Here is a 24,575-nt window from a genome sequence, read left to right as displayed (position 1 = left end):
TACCAGGGTTGTTTGGTGTGGCTCTCCTGTGCTGTCTGAAGAGGTGGAGAGGGTTGGTTCAGAGTGGGAGGGGCCATAGGAGCTGAAGGCTCCACCCTCTTACCTGTCCCCACCCCCACCGTCTGAGCTACGAGGTCCAGCACGGACATGTCCAGACCTGTCAGCCAGCCGGACGGCAGCCTGGGAGGGACAAACAAAGCACAGCCAAATCAATATGGAAAATTCCTTGCAAAATTGTGTGTCAAATAATTTATTGTAATCTTTGAAGTACATGTCCTAAATTATTGTCTTGGTTAATACTCAGCAAATGCTTAAAAGGGTCATTAAAATAAAGAGTAAATTATTACTGTATCATCTGTACCAGTTTAAATCACTTCACGTCCCTCACCTGCTCTGACTTTTGGCTGATCTCTGCTCTGGCCTGGAGGGGGTGCCACCACCTCCTATGCTGGACCCAAACAGCCTACCCCAACGCATGCCCTGGCCCTGGGAGGGACACTCAGCCTGGGCCGCTGGCTGGGCCACTGAGGCCTCTGGTGCTCCTGTCACTGGGGCCCCCAGTTCCGTCTCGTTCTCCTTGTCCTGGGTGAGCAGCGACTCTGGGGGACTCCCCATCCAGGAGAGTCTCCCTCTTCCCCTGGACCCCGTCCACTCACCACTGGAGCTGGAGCTGCTCTTCCTGCTTCTCCCTCTCTCTCTGAGACCCTCCTCATCCTGGCTAGACTCCGCCCCTTCCAGCACGCACTCCCTGGGGGGCGGGAGCTGGCTCCGCCTCTCCGCAGACTTCTTCCTCTTCTCAGTCTTGACAAACTTTGAGCCCCCCTGAGCTGATTGGTCGATGTAGACCTGGGAACTCTGCATGAGCTGGTACCACCAGCACGCCTGGCGATCACGCTCCTGCCGCTGACGACCCTCCTCCGCCCAATCCCTCTCTCTCTCCTTCCTCCTCTCCTCCTTCCCTCCCTCACTTTCCCCTTCCCTCTGGCTCTCTCCTCCCACTCCCTTTGCTCTCTTTACTATGCCCCTCCCCCTCCCACTCTCCCTCCACAGATTGGCAAACCCTGTCCCTACTTCCGTCGTCATTGGCTGTGCTTCTAAAAGTCCTGCTCCTAAACGATCCATCCCCGCCCCTTCTCTCCTAGACCCTGTCCTCTGCATCATCCCTTCTCTACTCCTTCTCTCTCCAACCCCTTCCATCCTAGGCCATGTTCCCTCTCGTCTCAGACCCAGCCTCTCTCTCTTCCCCGCCCCGCTCCCTTCCCTTTTATCTCTCATAGACTCCGCCCTCCGTGACTCTGTGCTCCACCCCCTCATGAGCTGGAAGGTGGAGCGTGCTGATTGGTCCAGGTCCTCGCCGGTGGAGGCGGAGCAGAGCTGCTCCTTGCGTCTACGGTGTTCCTGGCCCTTCTGGACCAATCGGGGCTCAAAGAGCAGGTCAAGGTCAAAGGGCAACAGGGATAGAGGCTGCAGGAGGAGAAGGAACTCCTCGAATAGAGGCTGGCAGGGCCTCTGGGACAACGGCAGGAAACCCCATGGGTGGTAGTGGGTCGCTACGATGTCTGGGGAAGACCGGTGGAGAGAGACGGATGGGGAACAAACAATGGTTAGACTTTTATTTGATCTAACCTTTATTTAAATCAGAAGAAGTTCGCATTTACAATGATGACCTGAGATCAGCAGAAGCATACCAGACATGGGTTGTAATCGTATCTGTTTTCTCTCTAAGAGGTCAGAAACACTGAAAAATCTGATGGCCGACAGGGTACTTAGTACAGTAGGAGGCTGTTCTTTCTCTTGCTATAGAACAACAGACGTACCTGCTGCGTAGCGACGAACCTGCCGTTTCTACATGTAGAATTGCAATGCTCGGCAGTGGTCGAAAACTTGAGCTTTAAGCCAATCAGAGAGCACAAAACTCCACAAGGGGGGGGGGCCAAGAGAAGTGACAACAAAAATGGAAAAAAAAGTGCACTTCTTCTCCCGGTGTCATCCAGCATCTTCTTCGTTGTTCAAATTAAAACAATGAAGCTGCATAATAAGTCTTTACATATTTTACATCAAGCTGATCACTAGTTAGCTACGTGGAGCTGGGGAGGGGGGTGATGTACCAACAAACCGGAGGAAAAACATTTTCTAACTCTATAAAGCATTGTCGGAATTGATATATTACATTATTTAATTAAAATCTGGAATTGGTCTGAGCTGGTGTTGCTTATTTTTACATAGCAATGTACAGCTGTGTCTGTCACTATACGCCCTTGAGGGGCCCCCTGGGACTTACAGCTGCTGCTGGTTGGCTACTGCTGGGGGGGCCTGTCATATTTGATTGACGTGTAGCCTACCATGTTTATTGCTAAGTTACATTCAGGTGGACAATTGATAGAAAGTACAAGTCGGTTAAAACGCGAGGAAAGGCAGAATAAGAAAACATGAATTGCATTCTGTGTTCCACTTACAACTTTCTTCTCCTCCTCGTTGTCCTTGCAACAAGACAACCGTAAAGATGACACGGAACATCCAACCCCTGTTGTTAGTGCTCTAGCCTGACAGTGGCTAATGGGGTGGGTGTTGAATGGAAGCATGGCCTCGCGCCCGTGGCAAAAATAAATAAGAACAAGGCTTTCTATGTGCACTGCTGAGCACACAACATACATTTCATTCTAATGAACGCTGCAAGACCCTGTTTACCTACTGCTTCTAGCCTCCCAAGGTTTAAAATACTTCAGTTGGAACAGGAACACTTGCAGGGAGCTGTTCTTACTCTGAAATAGTATTATTTATTTATTTAACTAGGCAAGTCAGTTAAGAACAAATTCTTATTTTCATACACCGCCCAACGGGACTCCCAATCACAGCTGGATGGGATGCAACCTGGATTTGAATCAGGTACTGCAGTGACACCTCTTGCACTGAGATGCAGTGTCTTAGACCACTGTGCCACTCGGGAGCCCCTGCAGAGCCTATCAGACACAAGGTGGGCCTGCAGGAAACAGGCCAGAGAAGCGGTTGTTCAGAGCCTGACCTAGATCCTTGAAGCTCTGCGCTGAATAAAACACCTTAACCATACAACGCATTTCTAACTATCTGCAAAAGGATTGGATAGATGTAAACACTGAGTGGATCTCATTGACACCTGCATGGTTGAGATCAGACAGATGCTCACAGATGAGGCCTACGACAAGATGGGAGAACACTGAGAAACAGATTGGCCCGAGAAAACAACGCAAACTGAGTTTGCAGAGAAGAGAGCGCGTAAGAGGAAGAGTTTTTATGACGAGGATACAGAGGACGACCCAATTCTGGAAAGCAGAAGACGCTTTGAAGCTGATGTATATTATTGCACACTTTATGTTTTTGTGGGGCAGTTTGATATGCCGGCTTCAGAGAAATGGCACGACTATTCTTTGTGCTCAAACCACAGCGCTCTGAGCACCCTGAAGAAGAAAATAATATGCTTGAGCTCACACGTTTCTACTTGGAAGACATTTCCAAGCCTAAGGAAGTTGCGGATGAGTTCCTCTCTTTCCGCACAATGTATCCTGAGTTAGCCATGGATCTCAACACTGACGCAGTCCTATCATTCCTCACTGCCAACGACATGCACTAAGCATATCCAAATCTGACCATTCCCATCAGAATCTACAAAACCATTCCCATCAGAATCTACAAAACCATTCCCATCAGAATCTACAAAACCATTCCCATCAGAATCTACAAAACAATTCCCATCAGAATCTACAAAACCATTCCCATCAGAATCTACAAAACCATTCCCATTAGCATCTACAAAACCATTCCCATCAGCATCTACAAAACTATTCCCATCAGAATTTACAAAACCATTCCCATCAGCATCTACAAAACCATTCCCATCAGAATCTACAAAACCATTCCCATCAGAATCTACAAAACCATTCCCATCAGAATCTACAAAACCATTCCCATCAGCATCTACAAAACCATTCCCATCAGCATCTACAAAACCATTCCCATCAGAATCTACAAAACCATTCCCATCAGCATCTACAAAACCATTCCCATCAGCATCTACAAAACCATTCCCATCAGAATCTACAAAACCATTCCCATCCGAATCTACAAAACCATTCCCATCAGAATCTACAAAACCATTCCCATCAGAATCTACAAAACCATTCCCATCAGAATCTACAAAACCATTCCCATCAGAATCTACAAAACCATTCCCATCAGCAGTGCCGAATGACGAGCGACGTTTCAGCCTCCTGAAGCTCATCAAGTGCTATTTGCGTGCATGAATGAGGCCAGACTTACCAACCTCACTTTTCTTTGTACTGAGCGGGACATAGACATCGACGAAGACAAAATGGTTGGCAGGTTTGCCCACATGAAGGAGAGGAGGAGGATGTTTTAAAATGGGACCTTGACTTGTACACCTTTTGGGATTATTATTTTGTTCTATTGAATGCATGATGCAGACCGGGGGCCAGAACTAATCAGTTTGTTCTATTGAATGCAGACCGGGGGCCAGAACTAATCAGTTTGTTCTATTGAATGCAGACCGGGGGCCAGAACGAATCAGTTTGTTCTATTGAATGCAGACCCGGTGCCAGAACGAATCAGTTTGTTCTATTGAATGCAGACCCGGAGCCAGAACAAATCAGTTTGTACTATTGAATGCAGACCGGGGGCCAGAACTAATCAGTTTGTTCTATTGAATGCAGACCGGGGGCCAGAACGAATCAGTTTGTTCTATTGAATGCATGATGCAGACCGGGGGCCAGAACGAATCAGTTTGTTCTATTGAATGCAGACCGGAGGCCAGAACGAATCAGTTTGTTCTATTGAATGCAGACCGGGGGCCAGAACGAATCAGTTTATTCTATTGAATGCAGACCGGGGGCCAGAACGAATCAGTTTGTTCTATTGAATGCAGACCGGGGGCCAGAACGAATCAGTTTGTTCTATTGAATGCAGACCGGGGGCCAGAACGAATCAGTTTGTTCTATTGAATGCAGACCCGGAGCCAGAACGAATCAGATTGTTCTATTGAATGCAGACCCGGAGCCAGAACGAATCAGTTTGTTCTATTGAATGCAGACCGGGGGCCAGAACGAATCAGTTTGTTCTATTGAATGCAGACCGGGGGCCAGAACGAATCAGTTTGTTCTATTGAATGCATGATGCAGACCGGGGGCCAGAACGAATCAGTTTGTTCTATTGAATGCAGACCGGGGGCCAGAACGAATCAGTTTGTTCTATTGAATGCAGACCGGGGGCCAGAACGAATCAGTTTGTTCTATTGAATGCAGACCGGGGGCCAGAACGAATCAGTTTGTTCTATTGAATGCAGACCGGGGGCCAGAACGAATCAGTTTGTTCTATTGAATGCAGACCGGGGGCCAGAACGAATCAGTTTGTTCTATTGAATGCAGACCCGGAGCCAGAACGAATCAGATTGTTCTATTGAATGCAGACCCGGAGCCAGAACGAATCAGTTTGTTCTATTGAATGCAGACCGGGGGCCAGAACGAATCAGATTGTTCTATTGAATGCAGACCGGGGGCCAGAACGAATCAGATTGTTCTATTGAATGCAGACCGGGGGCCAGAACGAATCAGTTTGTTCTATTGAATGCAGACCGGGGGCCAGAACGAATCAGTTTGTTCTATTGAATGCAGACCGGGGGCCAGAACGAATCAGTTTGTTCTATTGAATGCAGACCGGGGGCCAGAACGAATCAGTTTGTTCTATTGAATGCAGACCGGGGGCCAGAACGAATCAGTTTGTTCTATTGAATGCAGACCGGGGGCCAGAACGAATCAGTTTGTTCTATTGAATGCAGACCGGGGGCCAGAACGAATCAGTTTGTTCTATTGAATGCAGACCGGGGGCCAGAACGAATCAGTTTGTTCTATTGAATGCAGACCGGGGGCCAGAACGAATCAGTTTGTTCTATTGAATGCAGACCGGGGGCCAGAACGAATCAGTTTGTTCTATTGAATGCAGACCCGGTGCCAGAACGAATCAGTTTGTTCTATTGAATGCAGACCGGGGGCCAGAACGAATCAGTTTGTTCTATTGAATGCAGACCGGGGGCCAGAACGAATCAGTTTGTTCTATTGAATGCAGACCGGGGGCCAGAACGAATCAGTTTGTTCTATTGAATGCAGACCGGGGGCCAGAACGAATCAGTTTGTTCTATTGAATGCAGACCGGGGGCCAGAACGAATCAGTTTGTTCTATTGAATGCAGACCGGGGGCCAGAACGAATCAGTTTGTTCTATTGAATGCAGACCGGGGGCCAGAACGAATCAGTTTGTGCAGACCGGGGAATGTTCTATTGAATGCAGACCGGGGGCCAGAACGAATCAGTTTGTTCTATTGAATGCAGACCGGGGGCCAGAACGAATCAGTTTGTTCTATTGAATGCAGACCGGGGGCCAGAACGAATCAGTTTGTTCTATTGAATGCAGACCGGGGGCCAGAACGAATCAGTTTGTTCTATTGAATGCAGACCGGGGGCCAGAACGAATCAGTTTGTTCTATTGAATGCAGACCGGGGGCCAGAACGAATCAGTTTGTTCTATTGAATGCAGACCCGGTGCCAGAACGAATCAGTTTGTTCTATTGAATGCAGACCGGGGGCCAGAACGAATCAGTTTGTTCTATTGAATGCAGACCGGGGGCCAGAACGAATCAGTTTGTTCTATTGAATGCAGACCGGGGGCCAGAACGAATCAGTTTGTTCTATTGAATGCAGACCGGGGGCCAGAACGAATCAGTTTGTTCTATTGAATGCAGACCGGGGGCCAGAACGAATCAGTTTGTTCTATTGAATGCAGACCGGGGGCCAGAACGAATCAGTTTGTTCTATTGAATGCAGACCGGGGGCCAGAACGAATCAGTTTGTTCTATTGAATGCAGACCCGGTGCCAGAACGAATCAGTTTGTTCTATTGAATGCAGACCGGGGGCCAGAACAAATCAGTTTGTTCTATTGAATGCAGACCCGGTGCCAGAACGAATCAGTTTGTTCTATTGAATGCAGACCGGGGGCCAGAACGAATCAGTTTGTTCTATTGAATGCAGACCGGGGGCCAGAACGAATCAGTTTGTTCTATTGAATGCAGACCCGGTGCCAGAACGAATCAGTTTGTTCTATTGAATGCAGACCGGGGGCCAGAACGAATCAGTTTGTTCTATTGAATGCAGACCGGGGGCCAGAACGAATCAGTTTGTTCTATTGAATGCAGACCGGGGGCCAGAACGAATCAGTTTGTTCTATTGAATGCAGACCGGGGGCCAGAACGAATCAGTTTGTTCTATTGAATGCAGACCCGGTGCCAGAACAAATCAGTTTGTTCTATTGAATGCAGACCGGGGGCCAGAACGAATCAGTTTGTTCTATTGAATGCAGACCCGGTGCCAGAACGAATCAGTTTGTTCTATTGAATGCAGACCCGGAGCCAGAACGAATCAGTTTGTACTATTGAATGCAGACCCGGTGCCACAACGAATCAGTTTGTTCTATTGAATGCAGACCGGGGGCCAGAACGAATCAGTTTGTTCTATTGAATGCAGACCGGGGGCCAGAACGAATCAGTTTGTACTATTGAATGCAGACCCGGAGCCAGAACGAATCAGTTTGTTCTATTGAATGCAGACCGGGGGCCAGAACGAATCAGTTTGTTCTATTGAATGCAGACCGGGGGCCAGAACGAATCAGTTTGTACTATTGAATGCAGACCCGGAGCCAGAACGAATCAGTTTGTTCTATTGAATGCAGACCCGGTGCCAGAACGAATCAGTTTGTTCTATTGAATGCAGACCGGGGGCCAGAACGAATCAGATTGTTCTATTGAATGCAGACCGGGGGCCAGAACGAATCAGTTTGTTCTATTGAATGCAGACCGGGGGCCAGAACGAATCAGTTTGTACTATTGAATGCAGACCGGGGGCCAGAACGAATCAGTTTGTTCTATTGAATGCAGACCGGGGGCCAGAACGAATCAGTTTGTTCTATTGAATGCAGACCGGGGGCCAGAACGAATCAGTTTGTTCTATTGAATGCAGACCGGGGGCCAGAACGAATCAGTTTGTTCTATTGAATGCAGACCGGGGGCCAGAACGAATCAGTTTGTTCTATTGAATGCAGACCGGGGGCCAGAACGAATCAGTTTGTTCTATTGAATGCAGACCGGGGGCCAGAACGAATCAGTTTGTTCTATTGAATGCAGACCGGGGGCCAGAACGAATCAGTTTGTTCTATTGAATGCAGACCGGGGGCCAGAACGAATCAGTTTGTTCTATTGAATGCAGACCGGGGGCCAGAACGAATCAGTTTGTTCTATTGAATGCAGACCGGGGGCCAGAACGAATCAGTTTGTTCTATTGAATGCAGACCGGGGGCCAGAACGAATCAGTTTGTTCTATTGAATGCAGACCGGGGGCCAGAACGAATCAGTTTGTTCTATTGAATGCAGACCGGGGGCCAGAACGAATCAGTTTGTTCTATTGAATGCAGACCGGGGGCCAGAACGAATCAGTTTGTTCTATTGAATGCAGACCCGGTGCCAGAACGAATCAGTTTGTTCTATTGAATGCAGACCGGGGGCCAGAACAAATCAGTTTGTTCTATTGAATGCAGACCGGGGGCCAGAACAAATCAGTTTGTTCATGCAGACCCGAATCAGTTTGCTATTGAATGCAGACCGGGGGCCAGAAAATCAGTTTGTTCTATTGAATGCAGACCGGGGGCCAGAACGAATCAGTTTGTTCTATTGAATGCAGACCGGGGGCCAGAACGAATCAGATTGTTCTATTGAATGCAGACCGGGGGCCAGAACAAATCAGTTTGTTCTATTGAATGCAGACCCGGTGCCAGAACGAATCAGTTTGTTCTATTGAATGCAGACCGGGGGCCAGAACGAATCAGTTTGTTCTATTGAATGCAGACCGGGGGCCAGAACGAATCAGTTTGTTCTATTGAATGCAGACCGGGGGCCAGAACGAATCAGTTTGTTCTATTGAATGCAGACCGGGGGCCAGAACGAATCAGTTTGTTCTATTGAATGCAGACCCGGTGCCAGAACGAATCAGTTTGTTCTATTGAATGCAGACCGGGGGCCAGAACGAATCAGTTTGTTCTATTGAATGCAGACCGGGGGCCAGAACGAATCAGTTTGTTCTATTGAATGCAGACCGGGGGCCAGAACGAATCAGTTTGTTCTATTGAATGCAGACCGGGGGCCAGAACGAATCAGTTTGTTCTATTGAATGCAGACCGGGGGCCAGAACGAATCAGTTTGTTCTATTGAATGCAGACCGGGGGCCAGAACAAATCAGTTTGTTCTATTGAATGCAGACCGGGGGCCAGAACGAATCAGTTTGTTCTATTGAATGCAGACCGGGGGCCAGAACGAATCAGTTTGTTCTATTGAATGCAGACCGGGGGCCAGAACGAATCAGTTTGTTCTATTGAATGCAGACCGGGGGCCAGAACGAATCAGTTTGTTCTATTGAATGCAGACCGGGGGCCAGAACGAATCAGATTGTTCTATTGAATGCAGACCGGGGGCCAGAACGAATCAGATTGTTCTATTGAATGCAGACCGGGGGCCAGAACGAATCAGTTTGTTCTATTGAATGCAGACCGGGGGCCAGAACGAATCAGTTTGTTCTATTGAATGCAGACCGGGGGCCAGAACGAATCAGTTTGTTCTATTGAATGCAGACCGGGGGCCAGAACGAATCAGATTGTTCTATTGAATGCAGACCCGGTGCCAGAACGAATCAGTTTGTTCTATTGAATGCAGACCGGGGGCCAGAACGAATCAGTTTGTTCTATTGAATGCAGACCGGGGGCCAGAACGAATCAGTTTGTTCTATTGAATGCAGACCGGGGGCCAGAACGAATCAGTTTGTTCTATTGAATGCAGACCCGGGGCCAGAACGAATCAGTTTGTTCTATTGAATGCAGACCGGGGGCCAGAACGAATCAGTTTGTTCTATTGAATGCAGACCCGGAGCCAGAACGAATCAGTTTGTTCTATTGAATGCAGACCGGGGGCCAGAACGAATCAGTTTGTTCTATTGAATGCAGACCGGGGGCCAGAACGAATCAGTTTGTTCTATTGAATGCAGACCGGGGGCCAGAACAAATCAGTTTGTTCTATTGAATGCAGACCGGGGGCCAGAACGAATCAGTTTGTTCTATTGAATGCAGACCCGGTGCCAGAACGAATCAGTTTGTTCTATTGAATGCAGACCGGGGGCCAGAACGAATCAGTTTGTTCTATTGAATGCAGACCCGGTGCCAGAACGAATCAGTTTGTTCTATTGAATGCAGACCGGGGGCCAGAACGAATCAGTTTGTTCTATTGAATGCAGACCGGGGGCCAGAACGAATCAGTTTGTTCTATTGAATGCAGACCCGGTGCCAGAACGAATCAGTTTGTTCTATTGAATGCAGACCGGGGGCCAGAACGAATCAGTTTGTTCTATTGAATGCAGACCGGGGGCCAGAACGAATCAGTTTGTTCTATTGAATGCAGACCGGGGGCCAGAACGAATCAGTTTGTTCTATTGAATGCAGACCGGGGGCCAGAACGAATCAGTTTGTTCTATTGAATGCAGACCGGGGGCCAGAACGAATCAGTTTGTTCTATTGAATGCAGACCCGGGGCCAGAACGAATCAGTTTGTTCTATTGAATGCAGACCGGGGGCCAGAACGAATCAGTTTGTTCTATTGAATGCAGACCGGGGGCCAGAACGAATCAGTTTGTTCTATTGAATGCAGACCGGGGGCCAGAACGAATCAGTTTGTTCTATTGAATGCAGACCGGGGGCCAGAACGAATCAGTTTGTTCTATTGAATGCAGACCGGGGGCCAGAACGAATCAGTTTGTTCTATTGAATGCAGACCCGGTGCCAGAACGAATCAGTTTGTTCTATTGAATGCAGACCGGGGGCCAGAACGAATCAGTTTGTTCTATTGAATGCAGACCCGGGGCCAGAACGAATCAGTTTGTTCTATTGAATGCAGACCGGGGGCCAGAACGAATCAGTTTGTTCTATTGAATGCAGACCGGGGGCCAGAACGAATCAGTTTGTTCTATTGAATGCAGACCGGGGGCCAGAACGAATCAGTTTGTTCTATTGAATGCAGACCGGGGGCCAGAACGAATCAGTTTGTTCTATTGAATGCAGACCGGGGGCCAGAACGAATCAGTTTGTTCTATTGAATGCAGACCGGGGGCCAGAACGAATCAGTTTGTTCTATTGAATGCAGACCGGGGGCCAGAACGAATCAGATTGTTCTATTGAATGCAGACCGGGGGCCAGAACGAATCAGTTTGTTCTATTGAATGCAGACCGGGGGCCAGAACGAATCAGTTTGTTCTATTGAATGCAGACCGGGGGCCAGAACGAATCAGTTTGTTCTATTGAATGCAGACCGGGGGCCAGAACGAATCAGTTTGTTCTATTGAATGCAGACCGGGGGCCAGAACGAATCAGTTTGTTCTATTGAATGCAGACCGGGGGCCAGAACGAATCAGTTTGTTCTATTGAATGCAGACCGGGGGCCAGAACGAATCAGTTTGTTCTATTGAATGCAGACCGGGGGCCAGAACGAATCAGTTTGTTCTATTGAATGCAGACCGGGGGCCAGAACGAATCAGTTTGTTCTATTGAATGCAGACCGGGGGCCAGAACGAATCAGTTTGTTCTATTGAATGCAGACCGGGGGCCAGAACGAATCAGTTTGTTCTATTGAATGCAGACCGGGGGCCAGAACGAATCAGATTGTTCTATTGAATGCAGACCGGGGGCCAGAACGAATCAGTTTGTTCTATTGAATGCAGACCGGGGGCCAGAACGAATCAGTTTGTTCTATTGAATGCAGACCGGGGGCCAGAACGAATCAGTTTGTTCTATTGAATGCAGACCGGGGGCCAGAACGAATCAGTTTGTTCTATTGAATGCAGACCGGGGGCCAGAACGAATCAGTTTGTTCTATTGAATGCAGACCGGGGGCCAGAACGAATCAGTTTGTTCTATTGAATGCAGACCGGGGGCCAGAACGAATCAGTTTGTTCTATTGAATGCAGACCCGGAGCCAGAACGAATCAGTTTGTTCTATTGAATGCAGACCCGGTGCCAGAACGAATCAGTTTGTTCTATTGAATGCAGACCGGGGGCCAGAACGAATCAGTTTGTTCTATTGAATGCAGACCGGGGGCCAGAACGAATCAGTTTGTTCTATTGAATGCAGACCCGGTGCCAGAACAAATCAGTTTGTTCTATTGAATGCAGACCGGGGGCCAGAACAAATCAGTTTGTTCTATTGAATGCAGACCCGGTGCCAGAACAAATCAGTTTGTTCTATTGAATGCAGACCGGGGGCCAGAACGAATCAGTTTGTTCTATTGAATGCAGACCGGGGGCCAGAACGAATCAGTTTGTTCTATTGAATGCAGACCGGGGGCCAGAACAAATCAGTTTGTTCTATTGAATGCAGACCCGGTGCCAGAACGAATCAGTTTGTTCTATTGAATGCAGACCGGGGGCCAGAACGAATCAGTTTGTTCTATTGAATGCAGACCGGGGGCCAGAACGAATCAGTTTGTTCTATTGAATGCAGACCGGGGGCCAGAACGAATCAGTTTGTTCTATTGAATGCAGACCGGGGGCCAGAACGAATCAGTTTGTTCTATTGAATGCAGACCCGGTGCCAGAACGAATCAGTTTGTTCTATTGAATGCAGACCGGGGGCCAGAACGAATCAGTTTGTTCTATTGAATGCAGACCGGGGGCCAGAACGAATCAGTTTGTTCTATTGAATGCAGACCGGGGGCCAGAACGAATCAGTTTGTTCTATTGAATGCAGACCGGGGGCCAGAACGAATCAGTTTGTTCTATTGAATGCAGACCGGGGGCCAGAACGAATCAGTTTGTTCTATTGAATGCAGACCGGGGGCCAGAACGAATCAGTTTGTTCTATTGAATGCAGACCGGGGGCCAGAACGAATCAGTTTGTTCTATTGAATGCAGACCGGGGGCCAGAACGAATCAGTTTGTTCTATTGAATGCAGACCGGGGGCCAGAACGAATCAGTTTGTTCTATTGAATGCAGACCGGGGGCCAGAACGAATCAGATTGTTCTATTGAATGCAGACCGGGGGCCAGAACGAATCAGATTGTTCTATTGAATGCAGACCGGGGGCCAGAACGAATCAGATTGTTCTATTGAATGCAGACCGGGGGCCAGAACGAATCAGTTTGTTCTATTGAATGCAGACCGGGGGCCAGAACGAATCAGTTTGTTCTATTGAATGCAGACCGGGGGCCAGAACGAATCAGTTTGTTCTATTGAATGCAGACCGGGGGCCAGAACGAATCAGATTGTTCTATTGAATGCAGACCCGGTGCCAGAACGAATCAGTTTGTTCTATTGAATGCAGACCGGGGGCCAGAACGAATCAGTTTGTTCTATTGAATGCAGACCGGGGGCCAGAACGAATCAGTTTGTTCTATTGAATGCAGACCGGGGGCCAGAACGAATCAGTTTGTTCTATTGAATTTAGACCGGGGGCCAGAACAAATCAGTTTGTTCTATTGAATGCAGAACGGGGGCCAGAACGAATCAGTTTGTTCTATTGAATGCAGACCGGGGGCCAGAACGAATCAGTTTGTTCTATTGAATGCAGACCGGGGGCCAGAACGAATCAGTTTGTTCTATTGAATGCAGACCGGGGGCCAGAACGAATCAGATTGTTCTATTGAATGCAGACCCGGTGCCAGAACGAATCAGTTTGTTCTATTGAATGCAGACCGGGGGCCAGAACGAATCAGTTTGTTCTATTGAATGCAGACCGGGGGCCAGAACGAATCAGTTTGTTCTATTGAATGCAGACCGGGGGCCAGAACGAATCAGTTTGTTCTATTGAATGCAGACCGGGGGCCAGAACAAATCAGTTTGTTCTATTGAATGCAGACCGGGGGCCAGAACGAATCAGTTTGTTCTATTGAATGCAGACCCGGAGCCAGAACGAATCAGTTTGTTCTATTGAATGCAGACCCGGAGCCAGAACGAATCAGTTTGTTCTATTGAATGCAGACCCGGTGCCAGAACGAATCAGTTTGTTCTATTGAATGCAGACCGGGGGCCAGAACGAATCAGTTTGTTCTATTGAATGCAGACCGGGGGCCAGAACGAATCAGTTTGTTCTATTGAATGCAGACCGGGGGCCAGAACGAATCAGTTTGTTCTATTGAATGCAGACCGGGGGCCAGAACAAATCAGTTTGTTCTATTGAATGCAGACCGGGGGCCAGAACGAATCAGTTTGTTCTATTGAATGCAGACCCGGTGCCAGAACAAATCAGTTTGTTCTATTGAATGCAGACCGGGGGCCAGAACGAATCAGTTTGTTCTATTGAATGCAGACCCGGTGCCAGAACAAATCAGTTTGTTCTATTGAATGCAGACCGGGGGCCAGAACAAATCAGTTTGTTCTATTGAATGCAGACCCGGTGCCAGAACAAATCAGTTTGTTCTATTGAATGCAGACCGGGGGCCAGAACGAATCAGTTTGTTCTATTGAATGCAGACCGGGGGCCAGAACGAATCAGATTGTTCTATTGAATGCAGACCGGGGGCCAGAACAAATCAGTTTGTTCTATTGAATGCAGACCCGGTGCCAGAACGAATCAGTTTGTTCTATTGAATGCAGACCGGGGGCCAGAACGAATCAGTTTGTTCTATTGAATGCAGACCGGGGGCCAGAACGAATCAGTTTGTTCTATTGAATGCAGACCGGGGGCCAGAACGAATCAGTTTGTTCTATTGAATGCAGACCGGGGGCCAGAACGAATCAGTTTGTTCTATTGAATGCAGACCCGGTGCCAGAACGAATCAGTTTGTTCTATTGAATGCAGACCGGGGGCCAGAACGAATCAGTTTGTTCTATTGAATGCAGACCGGGGGCCAGAACGAATCAGTTTGTTCTATTGAATGCAGACCGGGGGCCAGAACGAATCAGTTTGTTCTATTGAATGCAGACCGGGGGCCAGAACGAATCAGTTTGTTCTATTGAATGCAGACCGGGTGCCAGAACGAATCAGTTTGTTCTATTGAATGCAGACCGGGGGCCAGAACGAATCAGTTTGTTCTATTGAATGCAGACCGGGTGCCAGAACGAATCAGTTTGTTCTATTGAATGCAGACCCGGTGCCAGAACGAATCAGTTTGTTCTATTGAATGCAGACCGGGGGCCAGAACGAATCAGTTTGTTCTATTGAATGCAGACCGGGGGCCAGAACGAATCAGTTTGTTCTATTGAATGCAGACCGGGGGCCAGAACGAATCAGTTTGTTCTATTGAATGCAGACCGGGGGCCAGAACGAATCAGTTTGTTCTATTGAATGCAGACCGGGGGCCAGAACGAATCAGATTGTTCTATTGAATGCAGACCCGGAGCCAGAACGAATCAGTTTGTTCTATTGAATGCAGACCCGGAGCCAGAACGAATCAGATTGTTCTATTGAATGCAGACCGGGGGCCAGAACGAATCAGATTGTTCTATTGAATGCAGACCCGGTGCCAGAACGAATCAGTTTGTTCTATTGAATGCAGACCGGGGGCCAGAACGAATCAGTTTGTTCTATTGAATGCAGACCGGGGGCCAGAACGAATCAGTTTGTTCTATTGAATGCAGACCGGGGGCCAGAACGAATCAGTTTGTTCTATTGAATGCAGACCGGGGGCCAGAACAAATCAGTTTGTTCTATTGAATGCAGACCGGGGGCCAGAACGAATCAGTTTGTTCTATTGAATGCAGACCGGGGGCCAGAACGAATCAGTTTGTTCTATTGAATGCAGACCGGGGGCCAGAACGAATCAGTTTGTTCTATTGAATGCAGACCGGGGGCCAGAACGAATCAGATTGTTCTATTGAATGCAGACCGGGGGCCAGAACGAATCAGATTGTTCTATTGAATGCAGACCGGGGGCCAGAACGAATCAGATTGTTCTATTGAATGCAGACCGGGGGCCAGAACGAATCAGATTGTTCTATTGAATGCAGACCGGGGGCCAGAACGAATCAGTTTGTTCTATTGAATGCAGACCGGGGGCCAGAACGAATCAGTTTGTTCTATTGAATGCAGACCGGGGGCCAGAACGAATCAGTTTGTTCTATTGAATGCAGACCGGGGGCCAGAACGAATCAGATTGTTCTATTGAATGCAGACCCGGTGCCAGAACGAATCAGTTTGTTCTATTGAATGCAGACCGGGGGCCAGAACGAATCAGTTTGTTCTATTGAATGCAGACCGGGGGCCAGAACGAATCAGTTTGTTCTATTGAATGCAGACCGGGGGCCAGAACGAATCAGTTTGTTCTATTGAATGCAGACCGGGGGCCAGAACAAATCAGTTTGTTCTATTGAATGCAGACCGGGGGCCAGAACGAATCAGTTTGTTCTATTGAATGCAGACCGGGGGCCAGAACGAATCAGTTTGTTCTATTGAATGCAGACCGGGGGCCAGAACGAATCAGTTTGTTCTATTGAATGCAGACCGGGGGCCAGAACGAATCAGATTGTTCTATTGAATGCAGACCCGGTGCCAGAACGAATCAGTTTGTTCTATTGAATGCAGACCGGGGGCCAGAACGAATCAGTTTGTTCTATTGAATGCAGACCGGGGGCCAGAACGAATCAGTTTGTTCTATTGAATGCAGACCGGGGGCCAGAACGAATCAGTTTGTTCTATTGAATGCAGACCGGGGGCCAGAACAAATCAGTTTGTTCTATTGAATGCAGACCGGGGGCCAGAACGAATCAGTTTGTTCTATTGAATGCAGACCCGGAGCCAGAACGAATCAGTTTGTTCTATTGAATGCAGACCCGGAGCCAGAACGAATCAGTTTGTTCTATTGAATGCAGACCCGGTGCCAGAACGAATCAGTTTGTTCTATTGAATGCAGACCGGGGGCCAGAACGAATCAGTTTGTTCTATTGAATGCAGACCGGGGGCCAGAACGAATCAGTTTGTTCTATTGAATGCAGACCGGGGGCCAGAACGAATCAGTTTGTTCTATTGAATGCAGACCGGGGGCCAGAACAAATCAGTTTGTTCTATTGAATGCAGACCGGGGGCCAGAACGAATCAGTTTGTTCTATTGAATGCAGACCCGGTGCCAGAACAAATCAGTTTGTTCTATTGAATGCAGACCGGGGGCCAGAACGAATCAGTTTGTTCTATTGAATGCAGACCCGGTGCCAGAACAAATCAGTTTGTTCTATTGAATGCAGACCGGGGGCCAGAACAAATCAGTTTGTTCTATTGAATGCAGACCCGGTGCCAGAACAAATCAGTTTGTTCTATTGAATGCAGACCGGGGGCCAGAACGAATCAGTTTGTTCTATTGAATGGAGGGCCCGGATTGGGCCAGAACGAATCAGATTGTTCTATTGAATGCAGACCGGGGGCCAGAACAAATCAGTTTGTTCTATTGAATGCAGACCCGGTGCCAGAACGAATCAGTTTGTTCTATTGAATGCAGACCGGGGGCCAGAACGAATCAGTTTGTTCTATTGAATGCAGACCGGGGGCCAGAACGAATCAGTTTGTTCTATTGAATGCAGACCGGGGGCCAGAACGAATCAGTTTGTTCTATTGAATGCAGACCGGGGGCCAGAACGAATCAGTTTGTTCTATTGAATGCAGACCCGGTGCCAGAACGAATCAGTTTGTTCTATTGAATGCAGACCGGGGGCCAGAACGAATCAGTTTGTTCTATTGAATGCAGACCGGGGGCCAGAACGAATCAGTTTGTTCTATTGAATGCAGACCGGGGGCCAGAACGAATCAGTTTGTTCTATTGAATGCAGACCGGGGGCCAGAACGAATCAGTTTGTTCTATTGAATGCAGACCGGGTGCCAGAACGAATCAGTTTGTTCTATTGAATGCAGACCGGGGGCCAGAACGAATCAGTTTGTTCTATTGAATGCAGACCGGGTGCCAGAACGAATCAGTTTGTTCTATTGAATGCAGACCCGGTGCCAGAACGAATCAGTTTGTTCTATTGAATGCAGACCGGGGGCCAGAACGAATCAGTTTGTTCTATTGAATGCAGACCGGGGGCCAGAACGAATCAGTTTGTTCTATTGAATGCAGACCGGGGGCCAGAACGAATCAGTTTGTTCTATTGAATGCAGACCGGGGGCCAGAACGAATCAGTTTGTTCTATTGAATGCAGACCGGGGGCCAGAACGAATCAGATTGTTCTATTGAATGCAGACCCGGAGCCAGAACGAATCAGTTTGTTCTATTGAATGCAGACCCGGAGCCAGAACGAATCAGATTGTTCTATTGAATGCAGACCGGGGGCCAGAACGAATCAGATTGTTCTATTGAATGCAGACCCGGTGCCAGAACGAATCAGTTTGTTCTATTGAATGCAGACCGGGGGCCAGAACGAATCAGTTTGTTCTATTGAATGCAGACCGGGGGCCAGAACGAATCAGTTTGTTCTATTGAATGCAGACCGGGGGCCAGAACGAATCAGTTTGTTCTATTGAATGCAGACCGGGGGCCAGAACAAATCAGTTTGTTCTATTGAATGCAGACCGGGGGCCAGAACGAATCAGTTTGTTCTATTGAATGCAGACCCGGTGCCAGAACAAATCAGTTTGTTCTATTGAATGCAGACCGGGGGCCAGAACGAATCAGTTTGTTCTATTGAATGCAGACCCGGTGCCAGAACAAATCAGTTTGTTCTATTGAATGCAGACCGGGGGCCAGAACAAATCAGTTTGTTCTATTGAATGCAGACCCGGTGCCAGAACAAATCAGTTTGTTCTATTGAATGCAGACCGGGGGCCAGAACGAATCAGTTTGTTCTATTGAATGCAGACCGGGGGCCAGAACGAATCAGATTGTTCTATTGAATGCAGACCGGGGGCCAGAACAAATCAGTTTGTTCTATTGAATGCAGACCCGGTGCCAGAACGAATCAGTTTGTTCTATTGAATGCAGACCGGGGGCCAGAACGAATCAGTTTGTTCTATTGAATGCAGACCCGGAGCCAGAACGAATCAGATTGTTCTATTGAATGCAGACCGGGGGCCAGAACGAATCAGTTTGTTCTATTGAATGCAGACCGGGGGCCAGAACGAATCAGTTTGTTCTATTGAATGCAGACCGGGGGCCAGAACGAATCAGTTTGTTCTATTGAATGCAGACCGGGGGCCAGAACGAATCAGTTTGTTCTATTGAATGCAGACCCGGTGCCAGAACAAATCAGTTTGTTCTATTGAATGCAGACCGGGGGCCAGAACGAATCAGTTTGTTCTATTGAATGCAGACCGGGGGCCAGAACGAATCAGATTGTTCTATTGAATGCAGACCCGGTGCCAGAACGAATCAGTTTGTTCTATTGAATGCAGACCGGGGGCCAGAACGAATCAGTTTGTTCTATTGAATGCAGACCGGGGGCCAGAACGAATCAGTTTGTTCTATTGAATGCAGACCGGGGGCCAGAACGAATCAGTTTGTTCTATTGAATGCAGACCGGGGGCCAGAACGAATCAGTTTGTTCTATTGAATGCAGACCGGGGGCCAGAACGAATCAGTTTGTTCTATTGAATGCAGACCGGGGGCCAGAACGAATCAGTTTGTTCTATTGAATGCAGACCGGGGGCCAGAACGAATCAGTTTGTTCTATTGAATGCAGACCGGGGGCCAGAACGAATCAGTTTGTTCTATTGAATGCAGACCCGGTGCCAGAACGAATCAGTTTGTTCTATTGAGATGCAGACCAGTTTGTTCTATTGAATGCAGACCCGGTGCCAGAACGAATCAGTTTGTTCTATTGAATGCAGACCGGGGGCCAGAACGAATCAGTTTGTTCTATTGAATGCAGACCCGGAGCCAGAACGAATCAGATTGTTCTATTGAATGCAGACCGGGTGCCAGAACGAATCAGTTTGTTCTATTGAATGCAGACCCGGTGCCAGAACGAATCAGATTGTTCTATTGAATGCAGACCGGGGGCCAGAACGAATCAGTTTGTTCTATTGAATGCAGACCCGGTGCCAGAACGAATCAGTTTGTTCTATTGAATGCAGACCGGGGGCCAGAACGAATCAGTTTGTTCTATTGAATGCAGACCGGGGGCCAGAACGAATCAGTTTGTTCTATTGAATGCAGACCGGGGGCCAGAACGAATCAGTTTGTTCTATTGAATGCAGACCGGGGGCCAGAACGAATCAGTTTGTTCTATTGAATGCAGACCGGGGGCCAGAACGAATCAGTTTGTTCTATTGAATGCAGACCCGGTGCCAGAACGAATCAGATTGTTCTATTGAATGCAGACCGGGGGCCAGAACGAATCAGTTTGTTCTATTGAATGCAGACCGGGGGCCAGAACGAATCAGTTTGTTCTATTGAATGCAGACCGGGGGCCAGAACGAATCAGTTTGTTCTATTGAATGCAGACCCGGTGCCAGAACGAATCAGTTTGTTCTATTGAATGCAGACCCGGAGCCAGAACAAATCAGTTTGTTCTATTGAATGCAGACCCGGTGCCAGAACGAATCAGTTTGTTCTATTGAATGCAGACCCGGTGCCAGAACGAATCAGTTTGTTCTATTGAATGCAGACCCGGAGCCAGAACAAATCAGTTTGTTCTATTGAATGCAGACCCGGAGCCAGAACAAATCAGTTTGTTCTATTGAATGCAGACCCGGAGCCAGAACAAATCAGTTTGTTCTATTGAATGCAGACCGGGGGCCAGAACGAATCAGTTTGTTCTATTGAATGCAGACCCGGTGCCAGAACGAATCAGATTGTTCTATTGAATGCAGACCGGGGGCCAGAACGAATCAGTTTGTTCTATTGAATGCAGACCCGGTGCCAGAACGAATCAGTTTGTTCTATTGAATGCAGACCGGGGGCCAGAACGAATCAGTTTGTTCTATTGAATGCAGACCGGGGGCCAGAACGAATCAGTTTGTTCTATTGAATGCAGACCGGGGGCCAGAACGAATCAGTTTGTTCTATTGAATGCAGACCGGGGGCCAGAACGAATCAGTTTGTTCTATTGAATGCAGACCGGGGGCCAGAACGAATCAGTTTGTTCTATTGAATGCAGACCCGGTGCCAGAACGAATCAGATTGTTCTATTGAATGCAGACCGGGGGCCAGAACGAATCAGTTTGTTCTATTGAATGCAGACCGGGGGCCAGAACGAATCAGTTTGTTCTATTGAATGCAGACCGGGGGCCAGAACGAATCAGTTTGTTCTATTGAATGCAGACCCGGTGCCAGAACGAATCAGTTTGTTCTATTGAATGCAGACCCGGAGCCAGAACAAATCAGTTTGTTCTATTGAATGCAGACCCGGTGCCAGAACGAATCAGTTTGTTCTATTGAATGCAGACCCGGTGCCAGAACGAATCAGTTTGTTCTATTGAATGCAGACCCGGAGCCAGAACAAATCAGTTTGTTCTATTGAATGCAGACCCGGAGCCAGAACAAATCAGTTTGTTCTATTGAATGCAGACCCGGAGCCAGAACAAATCAGTTTGTTCTATTGAATGCAGACCGGGGGCCAGAACGAATCAGTTTGTTCTATTGAATGCAGACCGGGGGCCAGAACGAATCAGATTGTTCTATTGAATGCAGACCCGGTGCCAGAACAAATCAGTTTGTTCTATTGAATGCAGACCCGGTGCCAGAACAAATCAGTTTGTTCTATTGAATGCAGACCGGGGGCCAGAACGAATCAGTTTGTTCTATTGAATGCAGACCCGGTGCCAGAACGAATCAGTTTGTTCTATTGAATGCAGACCGGGGGCCAGAACAAATCAGTTTGTTCTATTGAATGCAGACCGGGGGCCAGAACGAATCAGTTTGTTCTATTGAATGCAGACCCGGAGCCAGAACGAATCAGATTGTTCTATTGAATGCAGACCGGGGGCCAGAACGAATCAGTTTGTTCTATTGAATGCAGACCCGGAGCCAGAACGAATCAGTTTGTTCTATTGAATGCAGACCCGGAGCCAGAACGAATCAGTTTGTTCTATTGAATGCAGACCGGGGGCCAGAACGAATCAGTTTGTTCTATTGAATGCAGACCGGGGGCCAGAACGAATCAGTTTGTTCTATTGAATGCAGACCGGGGGCCAGAACGAATCAGTTTGTTCTATTGAATGCAGACCGGGGGCCAGAACGAATCAGTTTGTTCTATTGAATGCAGACCGGGGGCCAGAACGAATCAGATTGTTCTATTGAATGCAGACCGGGGGCCAGAACGAATCAGATTGTTCTATTGAATGCAGACCCGGTGCCAGAAAGAATCAGTTGGACAGGCATGTTTTTTCATGGGACATCTTATGTGTGCACGCACTTGTGCCTTTACAAATGTTTTAATGGCTGTAATAGTAATGAATAGTAAAGTTTGGGGGAGCTCTATCCTACCATTTCTACCGATCTGTGGGCCAGTTTGCACATTTTCTCGGAACAGTTTAGTTTCAATAATAACGTTTTTGTTTCTCGCAATCATTGTCACGTTGTTAACCGTACAAATATGCAGTAAAATTATACAAATCTAAAGGTTAAAATTAGACTATGCGGAGAGCACTAGGTTCTGCCATATGGACACATTGATACACCGTGAGCCGTTGGCGACTAAAGACATGAGAGCATAGAACTCAGAGATGCAGCAGTAAGCCTATAACTTCCATCGTCAGCTAAGTCAAATACAGTACATAGGCCTGAAGCCAACAAATGAAAACACTAGAAAATGTCCTGTTAAAAATTCTGATTATTTCAAATCACATTCAGCTCTCTATTCCACCTGTCTGCCTCTCTATCTGTCCTGACTTGAGGTATCGCTAGCGAACATGCAACTTTGTATTAACTAGCCTATTCCGGGCCCTCAAGAGTTTCCTGCGCCAGTGAGATCGGGACAGAAAGATGTTTTTTTTTTAATTACTTTTACACTGGATTTACGGGATCATTAGATCACGATATTTAGCTTTTCAAACGGTTTGGTGATTATCGAGGCCGGGAGTGTTGGAAACATTTTCAGATACTGAGGAATTATAATTTCGTAATGGATGTTAAAAAACAGACCTAGTTGACTTGTGTGAGGCAAAGAAAACAATGTGTGGTAGACGTGGTCAGCCAATCAGAAATCAGACGTTACCAAATGGGCGCTTTCCTACATACAGTAGATCTATTTGTCTGCTAAATGAGCACTTCATGCGCTGCGATAAATGGTTTTGCGTGCTGTTGTCCATGGTGCCGACCATCTACAGAGCTCTCCCGGCCGCTGCACTTTGTAGAACGATGTGTGCTGTCCTTGGTGCGTTAAAACATTGTATTGATTCACGGCTGACTGGCAACCTGTTTTCCTTTTTTTTGTATTGCGCCACCTTGTGGTCTGGAGTATTTCTTCTGTGGTTACACAACAAGCTAAATGCCGACACTGGGCAGAGGTGCTAAGTACCTATCTGCAGTCAGATTTTCTCTGTGTGTCTGACCCTTAACCCTTAAGATGTGCATACCTTCATGAGTGTAGAGGTGATTGAACCAAAACTCCAAAGATCGCAAGCTGAAACAGGGAAAAACACAAGAGATAAACAAGAAAGGAGTCAGTTACTTTGTATCGCTACGGAAACCAATACTGAGTTAGAGCCTTAAGGTTTGTGACAGTGAGAGGGAGATACAGTACTGTACAGGAGGGAGACACAGAGTACAGGACTGTTAGTGATGACTATTAGAATTCGGTAACATAGAGGGAGTGTACTCACTTGAGCAGTCCGAAGATGAATGCGTTGAGTCTCATACTGTGGCTGGTGAACTCTGAGTACTGGGACACTTTGGAGAACAGGCTGTGGAGAACACGGGTGGATGGGCCTGAGGGAGGGAGGGAGGGAGGTCAGGATTAAAACTCCTGCATTGTAAGACGATTTATTCTAATGTTACCTTGACAATTAAATATTCGATTCAGTGGTGTAGTGGAGGTACGTGTACGCAGGTATACGCCACATAACCCACTCACTTCTTAACCCCCACTGATACGTATCAAAGTAGTGTAGTGGAGGTGTACGCCCGTATAAATTAATAAGGCTGATGAAATAGCTCTGAATGTTTACCTTAAAATGTTGATAAACTATTATTTCTTCACATTTTAGGCACTGCAATGTACACAAGGCAGTAGGCCTACGTGTGAATGTTCCCAAACACCTTTCTAAAACGCGCTGCACACATGCGAGCGGTTTCATGGACGGAGATGGAAATATCCGTTAGAAAGAGGAGGGAGAAGGGATTAAAGATGAAATAACTACCATGGGGTTGCTAATAACGACTAGGATCATTCCTGTGGCTGCCCGACAATGAAAGAACGTTGACAGAAAGCCAATAGAACAGGAAAATGCATGCCTACCTGTCAGAATGATATCATATCACTGTTTCTCATCCAGGTTTTCACAACAGGGCACTTTGTCCTTCGCTGGGCGGGCCATTTGGGCAAATCTAGAGGAAACTCATTGCTCCAGCCACTACTACACCATAGACTG

General features: G+C 47.5%; 1 protein-coding gene across 1 annotated transcript in view; it reads right to left on the bottom strand.

Moving 5' to 3' along the window:
* LOC139389337 (AP-4 complex accessory subunit RUSC2-like) overlaps nucleotides 1-24,575 on the bottom strand; it is a 53,996-nt gene that overhangs the window by 1,414 nt on the left and 28,007 nt on the right. Inside the window, exons 9-12 of the mRNA XM_071136010.1 lie at nucleotides 23,808-23,913; nucleotides 23,562-23,608; nucleotides 389-1,559; nucleotides 4-180 (exon numbers count right to left, since the gene is read on the bottom strand). Of these exons, the coding sequence (XP_070992111.1) occupies nucleotides 4-180; nucleotides 389-1,559; nucleotides 23,562-23,608; nucleotides 23,808-23,913 (1,501 nt within the window). The remainder of the gene's footprint in view (nucleotides 1-3; nucleotides 181-388; nucleotides 1,560-23,561; nucleotides 23,609-23,807; nucleotides 23,914-24,575) is intronic.

This window comes from Oncorhynchus clarkii, chromosome 30, assembly GCF_045791955.1.
Source record: "Oncorhynchus clarkii lewisi isolate Uvic-CL-2024 chromosome 30, UVic_Ocla_1.0, whole genome shotgun sequence".
Taxonomy (NCBI): Eukaryota; Metazoa; Chordata; class Actinopteri; order Salmoniformes; family Salmonidae; genus Oncorhynchus; species Oncorhynchus clarkii.
This window is presented reverse-complemented; position numbering and strand designations above follow the sequence as displayed.